Raw genomic sequence first — 15855 nt, forward strand, 5'->3', positions numbered from 1 at the left:
GGCAGTCCACAAAGGGGAAGTATCTGAGGAATCCAGGTGAACGTGCACTAGGGAACAAGGTACCGGAAGAAGCAGGACATTCCAGAACACCTTTCATTTTCATTCTCACTGAAATTTAAGGAGCGTTTATAGCCTCGAAGCTAGTGCAGAAGTCATGAAGAAGAAACAATCTGAGATCAGAGGAATTAGACTAAAGATTAAAAACACAACGGACGAAGTAAAGAAACATACAAAGCAAAGCATATTAGACGATAAACTTTAAAAAATCAGAAGACGAATGAAAGTAATTGCAAGAATCAAAGGAAACATATGACATGGAAAACACACTCAGGAGACCAAACATACACATATTTGAATTTCCTGAAGGGGACTCTAGGGTGAAAGAGAAGTAATAGTCAAGTAACAACAGAATGCCTAGAGGTCAGGTAACAAACCCGTCACCCAGTCCTAATAACGACTCCGAGCAAAACAGGAAGGAAGAAGTCAACATGCAAAGCAGCATCTCAGCTTTCTGCAGCCTGTGTAATGGGGAGACACCAAAAGCACTCACAGTAAAAGGGGAACAAGGACGTCACTAGCATTTAACACAACTCGGGTCACCCACACGACACAGCAGAACTCAGAAATAAAAGGCATGACAACAGCACTGGAATGGAGGACACAAAAAGCATTGTTTCTGCAGCTGATATAATCATCTGCTTGGAAAACACTGAGAATCAGCTGGAAACCATTAGTACCAGGCAAACGATCAGGACCAGTAAGGGAGTAAGTCAGCTACAAATTAAATATTTTAAAAATATCTAATTAAAAAAGACAATGAGCGTTCATTTCAGCAGTACCTTATTCTAAAATTGGAATGACATGGAGATTAGCACGGAGGATGACATGCAAATTCATGAAGAATTCCACATTTTTTTAGAAAAAGAAGAAAAAAATACAACTAAAGAATCCCATCCACGATAGCAATAAAAGTATAGAATCTAGGCATAAACTCAACAGAGAAGGAGGAGGGGAAGCGGGGGGAGAAGGAGGAGTGGGAGGAGAATAGCAAGCTTTAGGGAAAGACAAAAAGGAAGAGACTCAAATAAGTCTTGGTGAGGATGTGGAGAAACGGGGGCCCTCGTGCACCCTTGCTGCAGTCACTGTGGAAAACAGTATGGCGATTCCTCAAAAAATTACAAATAGAACTACCATATGACCCAGCAATTCCACTTCAGGGTATTTATCAAAAGGAATTGAAATCACTATTTTAGGGGGCCAGCCATGTGGCCAAGTGGTTAAGTTCACGCGCTCCGCTTTGGCGGCCGAGGGTTTCGCCAGTTTGGATCCTGGGCTAGGACAAGGCACTGCTCATCAAGCCATGCTGAGGTGGCGTCTCACATAACACAACCAGAGACCCTCACAACTAGAATCTACAATTATGTACTGGGGGACTTTGGGGAGAAGAAGAAGAAGAAAAAAAGATTGGCAACAGATGGTAGCTCAGGTGCCAATCTTTAAAAAAAAAAGAAAGAAATCATTATTTTAAAGAGATACCTGTATCTCATGTTCACTGCAGCATTATTCACAATAGTCAAGACATGGAAACAACCTAAGTGTCCATCAATGAATGAATGGACACAGACACGGACACGGACACGGACACGGACATGGACACACACACACACACACAGTGGAATATTATTCACCCTTAAAAAGGAAGGAAATCTTGTCACGTGTTACAATATGGATGAACCTTGAGGACATTATGCTAAGTGAAGTTCGCCAGTCACAGATGGTCAAATACTGCATGATTCCACTTACATGAGGTCTCTAAAATAGTCAAACTCAAAGCAGCAGAGAGCAGAATGGTGGCTGCCAGGGGCTGGGGGGTGGGAGGCGTCGAGGGGGTGGGAAATAGGGAGTTGCTTTCAGTGGGTATAGAGTTTCCAGTTCTGCAAGCTCTAGAGATCTGCATAACATTGTGCCTATAGTTAACAATACTTAAAATTGTATGCTTAAAAATTTGTTGAGAGTAAATCTCATGTTAAGTGTTCTTACCATGATAAAAAAAAAAGAATTAAATGTATAAAAAAATAGAAGAAAAATGAAAACACTGAATCTGAACTGTTATTTTTTTTTTACCACAAAAAATTTTCATCAATAAATGATTCCTGTACAAGCATGAAAAACAAAAGCTCTCATTCCTGGCATTCTGTGATTTTACAAGCTGTCACCTCCAAACAGACTCAGTCCCCTAGCTCTGCCCTCCACAACCTCAGGGCCCTCGAGAGCTCACGACTGAAATCACCACGACTCTATATTCTGAGCCTTGTCTCTGAGTGTCCCCACACTTTCACCTGCCTGCATGACTCCACAGCTGCCTTTTCGAGCCAGTCTGGCCCTCTTGTCATATCTTCAGAGCCTGCAGGCCAGTAGCTGGTATAGCTCCCCTCCGACTGTCACCTCCCACTGTCTCTCCTCCGGCCTGCTAAACGAACCCCTCCCACTCTGAAGTCTGTGCTGCAGAACCTGGCGTGCTCTTCCCTCCCCGTGGTGGTCATCCACTGACCCCACCTCAATACCCCTTCCCTCACCTCCCTGCTCATGAAGCTCCTCCCCCTGCCGGAACCCCGCCACATACCCAGGCAACCCTCTGGCCTCTCCACTCCAAACCTCCAACATTCTTTTCCTCCACAGTCACGCCAGCAAGCCGACCCACACCACCATCTTCTCTCAGCCTTAGTTTCCTAATTGGCAAGTCCTCATCCCAATATTTACTAAGTGTGGATTTGGACAGTCTGCTTAATCTCGATAAGCCTCAGTCTTCTAACCTATGAAATCGGAAGATAATAATGATCCTATGTCATAGGGTTATTGCAAAGGCTAAAGGAGATAATACTCATCAAGTACTTAGAACGATGGTTAGCACACAGCTAGCGTGCAAAGAATGTTAGTTATTGGTAGTAGGAATTCCATTAATAGGCAAAGATGACAGGGAAGAAAAGGAGTCTCCCTACCCCAGCAAACAGTGTGGTGGAGGAAAGAATTCTGGAGTCAGACTGGGATTGACGCTGGGAACACTGCCGAACCCACTTGAGCCTGATTCTTCATATGTAAAATGGCAATAAGAATGTCTACCATCTGAGTTAAAGGAGTGAGCGCCTTCCCGGGTCAAAGACGACAAGCATCTTAGGTTGAAGCCTAAGGTACAGCCAGGTCTACTGCATGTAGCTGGAGAATGGTGGGCACGTGGGCCTGTGAGGACATGGACACCTTCCTGGAGGAAGCCTGCTTCATCCTCTGAGATGTCTGAGGTTCTGCAAGCATTAACCCAGAGTATGGCCAATGTGCATCCGGCATCGAACAGTTGATCTATTTAACTTGTAGAAAACAGTGATAACAGTTTAAAATAGTGACATTCTTTTAAATCCCACATGTGCTATATACAGAAGCATCTAAATGAGGACTTTTCTGTATTGCCAGTTTTTGTAACATACATCTGTGACTACAGAAACCTCTTTCTGGCCAAGTGCTGTCTCCAGAAGGGACTGGCGCTCAATCCTCCTCCCTTGGGTACCCATCAGATCTCACTGCTCTGGCCCCACTGCATCTACCTCAAACCCACTGGGAGGATGTGCCATTCTCACTCTGAGGCACATAAGCAAAGGGATCCAGGGCAGGGCCCTCACAGCTGTCTGTACTCTCATGTTCATAGCAACATTATTCACAGTGGCCAAGAGGTGGAAACAACCCAAATGTGCATTGATGGATGAATGGATAAACAAAATATGATGTACGCATACAATGGAATATTATTCAGCCTTAAAAAAAGGAAGAGAATTCTGACACATGCTACAACATGGATGAGCCTTGAAGACATTATGCAGAGTGAAATGAGCCAGTCACAAAAGAAACACTGTATGATTCACTTATATGAGGTACCTAGAAGAGGTAAATTCATAGAAACGGAAAGTAGAATGGTGGCTGCCAGGGGCTAGGGGGAGGGAGGAATGGGGAGTTATTGTTTAATGGGTCAGAGTTTTAGGTTGGCAAGATGAAAAAAGTTCTGGAGATGGACAGTGGTGATGGTTGCACAATAATGTGAATGTACTTAATGCAACTGAACTGTTCACTTAGAAACGGTTAAGATGTCTTTTTCAGACACCATGTCTTCTCAGACAAGGGAAACAATAGAAAGAATAAACAAATGGGACTTCATCAGACTAAAGAGCTTCTTCAAGGCAAAGGAAAACAGGATTGAAACAAAAAAACAACCCACTAACTGGGAAAAAATATTTGCAAGTAATACATCCGGACAAAGGCTTAATATCCATAATATATAAAGAACTCACACAACTCAACAACAAAAAAATCAAACAACCCGATCAAAGAATGAGGAGACATGAACAGACATTTCTCCAAAGAAGATATACAGATGGCCAATAGGCACATGAAAAGATGTTCATCACTGCTGTGCATCATGGAAATGCAAATCAAAACTACACTAAGATATCACCTTACACCCATTAGAAGGACAAAAATAACTAAAACAAACAGTAACAAATGTTGGAGAGGTTGTGGAGAAAAAGGAACCCTCATACACTGCTGGTGGGAATGCAAACTGGTGCAGCCACTATGGAAAACAGTATGGAGAATTCCTCAAAAAATTAAAAATAGAACTACCATACTATCCAGCTATCCCACTACTGGGTATCTATCCAAAGAACTTGAAATCAGCAATTCCAAAAGTCCCATGCACCCCAGAGTTCATGGCAGCATTATTTACAATAGCCAAGATGTGGAAGCAACCTAAGTGCCCATCAACAGATGATTGGATAAAAAAGATGTGGTATATGTATACAATGGAATACTACTCAGCCGTAAAACAGAACAAAATCGTCCCATTTGCAACACCATGGATGGACCTTGAGGGAATTATGTTAAGTGAAATAAGCCAGATAGAGAAGGACGATCTCTGCATGACTCCACTCATATGAGGAATTTAAAAATGTGGACAAAGAGAACAGATTAGTGGCTACCAGGAGAAAGGGGGGATGGGGGGTGGGCACAAAGGGTGAAGGGGTGCACCTACAACACGACTGACAGACAATAATGTACAACTGAAATTTCACAAGATTGTAACCTATCATTAACTCAATAAAAAAATCATAATAATAAAAAAAGAAAAAAGAGAAAAAAAAGAAATGGTTAAGATGGTAATTTTTGTCAGGTTTATTTTACCACAATTTGAAAAAAGTCCCTCAGGAGAGTTTAGGGCCATTGACTCTACCCTTCAGATTATACCCAGAAGCCGACTACTGCTCCCAGCTCCACCGCTACAGCGCACCCCAGGCCACTTCCTTCCTCCTGCCCAGCAACAGCCTCCCATCTGGTCTCCCTACTCCACACGTCCACTCTCAACAAGTAGCCAAGTACCACTTTCAAAATACAGTCAGATCACATCACTCCTCTGTTCCCTCAGTGCCCCCCTCCCAGCCTTTCTGCCCTGCTCTCCCACTGCCACCTTCCTTCTTGCTCAGTCGGCAGCAGCTTCTTACTGTTGACTGGCTTCTTACTGCCCTTGGACAGGTCACCCATGTCGTCTACCTGGCTGATTTCTTACCTCTTCCACGTTGTATTCATGTAGCTCCATGAACTCAGGGGTCTTTGTCTTGTTCACTGATGATCCCTTTCGCCTGAAACAGTGCCAGGCACATAGTAGGCACTCAAAAATATTTGATGAATTAACGAATGAATAAAAGGAGAATTGTTCCTCAAGTTGTAATTAAACCATTCTTCAGAACCGGGACTCAGAGCACAAGGGCACGTCAGTGCTCTTGACGAGGCTGCCCTCTAGTGGCTGGACTCCTTCGTAGCTTTGTGGGGGCTCCCACAACTATTCCCGTGACCCTGAGATGGGCAACAAACGGGGGAAGCAAGGAGGACAACTGCTTACACACAAGGGACCACCCCGTTCTCTAAAATCTACACCTATCGGATAAGATGAGATGACCACAAAGGGCACCTTAGGGAGAAAAGGAAGAAGAAGAATGTATCTGGGCCACATGGCAGATACGTTAATAACACTGATTCAGAAAATCAGTTAGAAAGAGTGGATGTTGAGCGTGGAAACATGAGGTGGGGAAGGGAGATACAAACTCATTTGAACTTTCTGAAGCCAGGTTTCCTGATGTGTATAAAACACCACGTTCTTCTTAAGGCTATCGTGAGAAGGAAGCAAGGTAACAGACAAGAGGCCAGCAGAGCGGCGGGCATGACAGAAGGCTGAGAAATGGCAGCAGCTACTCCTTTCCAGACCTTGGCTGCTGCTGTGTTCCTGTTATTGCTGACGCAAACTTTGGCTGAGCACCAGGGGACAGCATAAGGCCTGGATACCAGAATCAGGAAATAGTCTAGAAAAGGCTTCCAAAATCTTCACGCACCCCCGCTCAAGCAGTTCCCACACCACTGGTTAGATGGCGAGTTAGCACTGTACGCAAGTGTGAGCAACCATATAATTGTTATTACCAAGAGAGTGAGCATTTTCTCCTGGTACCAGGTTTGCGGGATTCTCTATAAGGACAGATCAGTTTCCAGGAAAGGGTGCAATACAGGCTGATGGTAGGTTTAACTATTGAGAGTTTAAAACCACAATATTATATTATAATTTCATGACAAGATCCTTTTCAAAATTAACACAGTTGAAAGAAAACACAGATAATACCACACTATGCATTACAGAAAATTTGTCCCAAAGCTAAAAGTTCAAAAACTAAGACTTGAGGGCCATAAAATGAATTCGGTCCCCTAAGAATCTATATATAGTTTATAATTACATCTTTCTTTTGAGAGGAGATCAACTACATATTGCTAGCATTTTCCTTCTTCTATTTCTTTTCTTTACAGCTGAGTCTAACTGATGTAAGTCCAGAGCATCGGGGGGTGGGGACGACGACGCGCTTCTAACACACTATATCTATTTCCATCTTTGTCTCAACAGTATTGAGATTTAAAAACCCACACTTACTGGGGCTGGCCCCGTGGCCAAGTGGTTAAGTTCGCGCGCTCCGCTGCAGGCGGCCCAGTGTTTCGTCGGTTCGAATCCTGGGCGCGGACATGGCACTGCTCGTCAGACCACGCTGAGGCAGCGTCCCACATGCCACAACTAGAGGAACCCACAACGGAGAATACACAACTATGTACCGGGGGGCTTTGGGGAGAAAAAGGAAAAAATAAAATCTTTAAAAAAAATTTAAAAAAAACCCACACTTACTACTAGTACCGGCACTTTCATTTCCCTGTTTTACGTGCATGTAAAATAAAGACAAAAAGTGACCCAATCCTCAATGACCATCCAACGCTACTGCACGACATGGAGGAGGCAGCACTTACGACAGAGAAAGAACGGCTGATGCGCAGCATCGCCACGCAGGCCACTGCTTCTAAAAGTGGGTTCCTCAGCGGATGCACGGGTCCACACTCGCAATGAACGAGGCAGTTTGGGGATATATAACAATGTACAAAAGTGCCAGCTGTCCAAAAGCTGAGAGAAAAATGTTGAGAACTACCTGCATTTAAAAATAAAAGTTCCAAAGACAAAGGTAATTTTGTAATTCAACTCTACTAAGTCAAAGGATATAATTCCATTACACTAAAGTAGGCGGCGAGCTGAACTTGAATGATGACTATGGGAATGATCACTGCACCTTACATTCCCACAGTCCGTCACAGGTCACGAATATTCACGGATCTGTCTCATCAACATCACTGTGTGGCAGACACTTAGGGATGTCCTCGATTTGACAAATAAGGACACTAACGGGCAGGGGGTGTGGGAATGTGCCCACTGTGGGAGCCAGCATTAAACCAAAGGGAGCGTATGCTGTGATCAAACAATTAAATAATTCACCAACAAATGGTTAAGAAACAGCACAAAAGGCAAGCAGAAGAGGATGGATTTGGTTAAGGCAGGAAAAAAAAGTTTCTGTTATGACTTGTATTTATCCTGTTTTTAATTTTCAAAGCATTGCACGTATATGTTTAAAAATTTCAAACAGTTAAGAAAGACTTAAAATGAAAAGTCTCCTTTCCCCACCACTTTCAATTCTGGTAACTCCTCAAAGATAATCATTTTTATATCCTTCCAGAAAAAAGTTATGATTTCAAAAATTAAATTAATGTATACTTTTTATAATTAAAACAAATGAGATCATACTATATGCACCATGTTATTTTCCCCACTTGGTAATGTACTTGGATCTTTCCCTATGGGGACACACAAATCTATTGTGTCCATTTTCATGGCTGCATTCTATTCCACTGTACCAAAACCTCATTACGCAACCAGCTCTGTACTGACACACACAGGTGTTTCCAGTATTTCACTATTAAAATAATGCTACAACCAAACATCTTGTCCATATATACAGGGATCCTCTCTCAAGTAAACAGTAATGTTAATCAGTATAGCTAAATGCTAAGCAGTAGAAATCCCTGGTGAAAGAGCATATGTATTTCAAATACATATTTCAAACACAGACAGATATTGTCTTTGTACATCAACTATATGTGGTGTGCTACTCCCTAAACCCTTAATAACACCAGAAATTATGAACAGTTTTACTTTTGGCTAATCCATTAGGGAGACTAGTTCTCTAATTACTGTTTTGATTTACATTGACCTATACATGAGACTTAGCATCTTTCTACTGGCTAGCTTTATTTTTTTATGTGAATTACCCATTTTTCTATTGTACTATTTTTCTTTTTATTATCGATTTATATAAACTCTTTGTAAATAAGCCCTTTGTTTCAAGTACTGCAAATAATTTCCTCTTTTTATAAAGAAGCTTTTTATATTTGTGTGATTTTTCATCTTTTCCTATATGACTTCTGTGTTTGTTCCTATTTAAAAAGGCCCTTCCAGGCCAACCCAGTGGCTGAGCAGTTAAATTTCTGTGCTCTTTACTTCAGCGGCCCGGGGTTCGCAGGTTCGGATCCCCAGCACAGACCTGCTCCACTCATCAGCCATGCTGCGGAGGCATCCCACACACAAAAGATAGAGGAAGATTGGCACAGGTGTTAGTGCAGGGCCAATCTTCCTCATGGAAAAAAAGGCCCTTCCAAGGCCAAGACTACAAATTGTTTTCTCTTTATATTTTCACGGCTTCACTTTTTAATATTTAAATCTTTTTTTTTTTTTTTTGGAAGATTAGCCCTGAGCTAACTACTGCCAATCCTCCTCTTTTTGCTGAGGAAGACTGGCCCTGAGCTAACATTCGTGCCCATCTTCCTCTGCTTTATACGTGGGACACCTACCACAGCATGGCTTTTGCCAAGTTGTGCCAGGTCTGCGCCCGGGATCTGAACCGGCGAACCCTGGGCCGCCTGAGAAGCGGAACGTGTGAACTTAACCCCTGAGCCACCTGGCCAGCCCCAATATTTAAATCTTTAATCCACTTGGAATTTATTCTGATGAGAGGAATGAGATAGTGATCCAGCTTTATTTTTTCCTACAGATTCAATCAGTCGTTATTTTTGAGTGCATTATCCATCTTCATATAAAATACCACCTTTATTCTATACTAAATCCTCTGGTGTATTCTGGACTTTCTCCATTGTCCCACTGAACTGCATTTCTTCTCGAGTTCTGAGATGCTTAAGGTTACTGCTTTGATTACTACTTTTCAGAAATTTCCTGGTTATTCTCGAATATTTATTCTTCTAGATCAGGGTTTACCAACAGTGGCACTATTGACGATTGGGCTGGATAATTCTTTATTGTGGGGGCTGTCCTATGCATTGCAGGATGTTTAGCAGCATCCCTGACCTCTACCCACTAGATGTCAGTAGCACTCCCCTAGTTATGACAACTAAAAATGTCTGCAGATATGCCAGCTGTTCTCTGGGTTGGGGTGGAAGGCAAAATCACCCCGATTGAGAGGCACTGTCTCAGATAAACCCAGTATCATTTTATCAGTGTCTCCACTCCCAGATTCCCACTGATATTTTAATAGGGATGGAAATGAATTTGTAGAATAATTTAGACATCTTTATTATATTTAATATATTATGCTTATTAATCTTTATTATACTTAATCTTCCTATCCAAGAACCATGTATGTCCTTCTACTTATTTATGTCTTCTTTTATGTCCTTCAGAAGAGTCTTAAGATGTTTTTTGTAAATATAGGCTTTTGTAATATTAAGTTTATTCCTGGGTATTTTACCTTTCTCATTCCTTTATAAATGGGATCATTTCTTATGTTATTATCTTTTCTAACTAGTTACTGATAAGCAAACTACTCACATTTTATATTCTACAACCAGCCACACACTGAACTCTTATTGTATCTAATAGATTTTCAGGACATTCTAAGTTTTTTCTAATGCTACAATTTTCAGGAAATTCTAAGCATTGTTCTAAGCATACAATGTTATTATCTACATAAAATCATCATTCTGCTTCCTCATTTCCAATACTTATACAGCTATAACTCTTCTGTCTCACTGCCTTGGTTACTACTTGCAGAAAAATTTGGATGACAGTGGTGATGGTAGGCAATCTTGATTTTAACGGGAATACTTCAAGGATTTCACCATTGAGTAGGATGCTGGCTTTGGTTTGAGATACATATATTTCATATCACTAAAGAAGTATCTATGCATTTATAGTCTACCAAGTTTGTTTTTAAATCAGAAAGATTGCTACTTCTGTCAAATGCACCCTCCATTTCTATGGAGATGACCAATGGTTTTTCTTTGGTCTATTACTACTGTAAGATAGACTATATTCCTACACTTCCCAACATTAAGCCATTCTTGGATGGCATAAAGCCACTTGGTTGTGATGTGCAGTAGTATTCTTTTAATTTCTTGTTGAATTCTATTTGCTAACAGTTTGATCTCACATTTTGCACCAATATTTGAAAGTGAGATCATTCTGCCATTTTTTTAGTGGAGCTTTGTTAACTTTTGGAATTACTGTTAGGCTGGCTTAATAAAAATAAGCTGTACTTTCATTTCTTTTATTTTTTAAACCAAATGTGTGTATTTAGTACGAAACAAGTCTTTAAAATAGTAAAACCTCTGTGTAGAAGTACAAGGCCATTACCCCTACATCCAAAAAAAGCCACTCTTCATAGATTCAGCTTTTTGAAAGCTGAATAAATTAAAATACACCTTTGGAAAGCTAATATGGACTGTGATATTTTATGTAGAGTACAAAAATCTAAGTATACCACCATGCAACCTCTATTATAAATTAATAGTGACATATTCAGCTATTTTCCCATTAGACAATTTAGCAATACACGGAGAGCTGCATTATAAGAGTTAGACATGGAAAGCTTAGCTTTCTCATTTATGTGGCTCCATAAGAAACTTAAATACATTCTTTGATGTTTTATGCTTCTCATGCTCTGAACTCAAATATAATGGTTAAAAAACCCTTTTCTGATTCTCAAAAAACTAGTAACAGTGAGAAAGTTCACAGGTCCCAGCAGCCACTGCCATCTAAGTGACTCAGCGCAGCCTTGATGTGAGGCCCTCCCCGTGTCCCACAGGATCCAGGAAGAAGGCTGTACTCCTGCCTCTGCCAGAGACCTACAGACTTCATCCGCTCATCCAATGTACACTGCAGCAAGACAAGCCCAGAAGACACACCGCCCCGCCTGGATCTCAAAAGGATTTCAGAACACACGGTGACAGATGGACAACTAGAGTGACAGAAGGGGCCACAGCACTTCCCATCACCTTTTTGTTTCTCATCTACCTCCCCACCAGATATAAACTCCCTGAGGGCAGGGACGCTGTCGCCGAAAACACTGCCTGGCGCAAAGTGCTCAGTACATGTCTGATGAGGGAGGGATGCATGACTCACTGAAGTGCTTTCCTATGGCCAAGACGAACGGCCCGCCTGGCTCCCTCCTACCTGAGTTGCTCCTCAGGCGGCCCTCTGCGAGCTCGGAGATGGCTCCAGCTGTTGAAGTCTTTTTCAGGCGAACGACTCCAGAAGCGGCAGTACTTCCCGGTTTGCTGAGCATGTCCTCACTACTGGCCCTCTTGAGCTAAGAGAGAGAGAGAGGGAAAGAAAGAGGATGAAGAGGTACATTTTCAGTAAGGAGTGCTATGAACCAAGAAAACACCTGAGCAGTACCACCTGCCCAGAAGTTAAGATGCAGTAACGGCACTTCGAGGAGCACAACATCTGAAGTGGAAAAATGCAAGGCTAGACAAACTCGCGTCTGTCGTCCATAGGTCAGAGCATGATTTTCCATCACCGTTTCAAAGAATATTATAAGATTATGGGTGAATATTACCCACCATGTCACACTTCAAATAATGAGTTGAGAAAAAAATATGCTTTCCTGGTTAAAAAAAAACACTTTTTTTAAAGAACAAGAGCTGATGAGAAAAGAACTGTGCGATAGATGCACAAAGGCAGGATAGGGCAATGCAAAAAACTTCAAGGACAACAAAAATGGCTTAAAATATATGTCTGGAGGAAGTAGAGGGAAGAGAGACACACAGCCTCAATAGCCACCATGTGCTCTACACGGAGCTCTGTGTTTGATCTCATACAGACAACGTGGTCAAAGGGAAGGAAGGGAGTTTTCTGGAGGCCAGAAGAATGCTGTTAACGGATGACAGAAAGAAAGCACGAGTCCCCCACTGCTTTTCTGCTTTCCTCCCTGTCATGAAAGAGGAGACTAAACATTTGCTGAAAGGTACTGAAGTGTAAGAGGGGGACCCCTGAATGAGCTCACACTCCTGGCCCAGGTAAACTACATTCAAGATTAATGAGAAAAACTGCAAATAAACTCTCTCAACCACTGTCAATCTCTTTAAAATATATTGCTGAAGAGGATAGAGACTGGAAGAAGACTGGAGACAGGCAGGTGCCCAGAGCCATCAAGAATATATCTGGGGCTGGCCCCGTGGCCGAGTGGTTAAGTTCGCGCGCTCCGCTGCAGGCGGCCCAGTGTTTCGTTGGTTTGCATCCTGGGCGCAGACATGGCACTGCTCATCAAACCACGCTGAAGCAGCGTCCCACATGCCACAAGTAGAAGGACCCACAACGAAGAATATACAACTATGTACTGGGGGGCTTTGGGGAGAAAAAGGAAAAAAAATAAAACTTTTAAATAAAAAAAAAAAAGAATATATCTGACATCTGGAGAAAACAGGATGAAAAAGCCCCCAAATCAACAGAGACACGGAGCGGGCAGCCCCTGCCCACCGCACAGCTCCGACCTCCTCCACTGGTTTCAGGGTCATTTACTGAAGGTAAGAGGTTTAAATATTTGCACAATTGCAAAAAACATTTTCCACGTTCGCATTGTTTAAATTTCACAGTATTATTACACACACCCCAGAATGGCCTGAAAGAGAAAAAAATACCAATACAAAGTATCGGTGAGGTTGTGGAGCAAGCAGGACTCTCACGCTCTGCTGGCAGGGGGTAAGGTGGTAAACACTTTGGAACACTGGCAGTATCTGCTAGAGCTAAATATCTGCACCCTATGATTTAGCAATCTCATTCCTAGTTCTATACTCAAGGGAAGTGAGTACACAGGTTCATCAAAAGAACGTTCATAGCAGCTTTATTTATAAAGGCCCAAAACTAGCACAACCCAAATGTTCTTCAGCAGGAAAAGGGGTAAATTGAATAGTGGTGCAGTACACAATGGAAACTACACAGCAATAAAAAAAAAGAATTGTGATATACTAATAAATGGTTGCATCTCACAGATATTATACTAAGTGGAAGAAACCATATATACTGCCTGATTCCATTTATATGAAGTTAAGAATCAGCAAAAACAAATGATAGTGATAGAAGTCAAAATAGTAGTTACCTGTCAGGGAGTTACTGACTGGGAAGGAAACTTCTGGGCTGCCAGACTGTTCTACATCTTGACCAGGTGGTGGTTATACAGATAGAAACGCACGTAAAAATCCAATGAGCTGTACAGCTAAGACTGAGATTTTTACATACTTTGACTTACTTCATTGTTTATAAGCTATATCTCAACAACAACAAAAAAGAAAATAGGAGGAGTTATAATTTGGGCAAAACTCTGGTTCCACCCCTGCAAATGCTAGCCGACATTTTTTTTCTTCATTTTTCCTCATTGTTATTTTAAAAAATTTTTTATTGTCGTAAAATACACAAAACATAAAATGGTAACAATTTACCATTTTAAGTGAAGAGTTCAGTAGCATTAAATACATTCACAATATTGTGCAACCATCATCACCATCCATCTCCAAAACTTTTCCATCGTCCCAAACTGAAATCTTCTTTTTAAACAATAACTCCTCATAGCCTACTTTCTAAAAAACGGAAGACGGGGAAAGTCTTAATATTAGCCAAGCAATCCTGGTCAGGATCTTTAAACAAATTATTAATTTTAAAAACAAATAGCAAATATTGAAAGGATGATTTGTGTGTACTTCCAGTTACTAGATGTGAACAGAACCAAATTTTCTGGCCAACAGCATTGACTCGTAGTTTAACAACAGGACTGAATATGACACATGCGTTGATGCAGAAGTCACCTGACTGCCCTTCTCACAGGGACTCCTGCCTCAGAGTAACAAAGGGTCCTACACCCAAGGTCTCAGCCTCTCAATTACCCACCAGGTCACCAGTGTAACACGTGTTTTAGTACTACATGAGAAGAGTTCACAATGTCAGCAACTTTTTCTCAATAGAAAAAACCATTATTTGCTCCTCCTAAAAGCATGTCCAGGTGTCTCCCTGGGTCCCCAGAGGAAAATCAGTTCTGATTTTAGACTTTGAAAATTCCCCAGACAACACCTCAAAGGAAAAGAGAAATTGTTGCAGTTAAGGGAATTCCTAACACAGTAATGCAAATGATATGTACTCCGTGCTGCTTTCCTCTCTCTGATTCTCTGACATTACTAAAGTCAGTAAGTCTGATGCAAAGAATCGTGGAATAACCAAACTACAGCAAAAGGCTCAGAGAGCAAAGGCTCGGTATGCAAACCAGAATGGGGAATCCAACAAATGAGAGGACCCCTACCTGGGCCAGAAGTGAAACTGCCTCCTGCAACCCCACCACAGCCTCCACCCACCCCCGGGGTGCCCCCATTCCCACTTTCCAAAAGAGCTTGGTTCTTGGTGAGATAACAGCCACAGGCAACAGAGGATGACAGTTGGCAAGCAGTGGGAAGACTTCCTCCTTCGTGGTCCCGCTCTGTACTATAAATAGATCTGATGCTGCCCTTTCCAGGCAACAGGATGAGTAAGACGCGCTCCAGGCCAGAAGCATGCCATTTCCTTACCACGCAGCATGGGGAGTTCGGGCGGCAGCAAAGCCTGTACAGGGAGCACTTCATTTCCCAGCACTTTCCACATGGAATTCCATTTGAGAAAGATTTATTGCTTAGAAGCTTTCCCAGGAGGCAGGACATAAAGGCTAAAAACTGATCCCCCCGTTCTCTGAAGCAAGCAGCTGAAGTTATTCTCCCTCTGTCACTATTTTTTGGATGCAAAATCAGATACGGAAAACTACTAGTCTCAGTTACTAATTCTTGTTCTTTCTCTGTTCACGGCTGCATTTTCGGCTTTGTTTCCTGGGATCAAATGCCGCTTCAGCACTACCTGAGATTTCTGGTTTGTTACAGATCACAATGAAGGTATGCGCTTCAGTGTTGCTTTGATACGTTTAATAAGTATTTTCACTAACGGTTTCACTGATATTTAAGCTGCTGAGCACCTGCACGTGAAAGCTTACAAAGGGAACAAGTTTAAATAGCTCACAGATTAACGTAACTAAGAAATTCCCCTCAATTCCACAAAGATGGGGGGGTACCCAAAGCTCTAAAATCAATACACACAAGAGA

The 15855-nt window shown here is 41.9% G+C and overlaps 1 protein-coding gene across 17 annotated transcripts in view; it reads right to left on the reverse strand.

The window, feature by feature from the left end:
* Positions 1-15855, reverse strand: part of SPECC1 (sperm antigen with calponin homology and coiled-coil domains 1) — a 283955-nt gene that overhangs the window by 173148 nt on the left and 94952 nt on the right. For all 17 annotated transcript variants that reach the window (XR_011523688.1, XR_011523689.1, XR_011523690.1 and 14 more), the window contains exon 3: positions 11915-12050. Coding sequence is in view for 12 of the 17 variants with exons in the window: in XM_070563540.1 (XP_070419641.1) it covers positions 11915-12050 (136 nt within the window). In the remaining 5 variants the exon portion in view is untranslated. The remainder of the gene's footprint in view (positions 1-11914; positions 12051-15855) is intronic.

Source organism: Equus przewalskii, chromosome 10 (assembly GCF_037783145.1).
Source record: "Equus przewalskii isolate Varuska chromosome 10, EquPr2, whole genome shotgun sequence".
In the NCBI taxonomy this organism is placed as follows: Eukaryota; Metazoa; Chordata; class Mammalia; order Perissodactyla; family Equidae; genus Equus; species Equus przewalskii.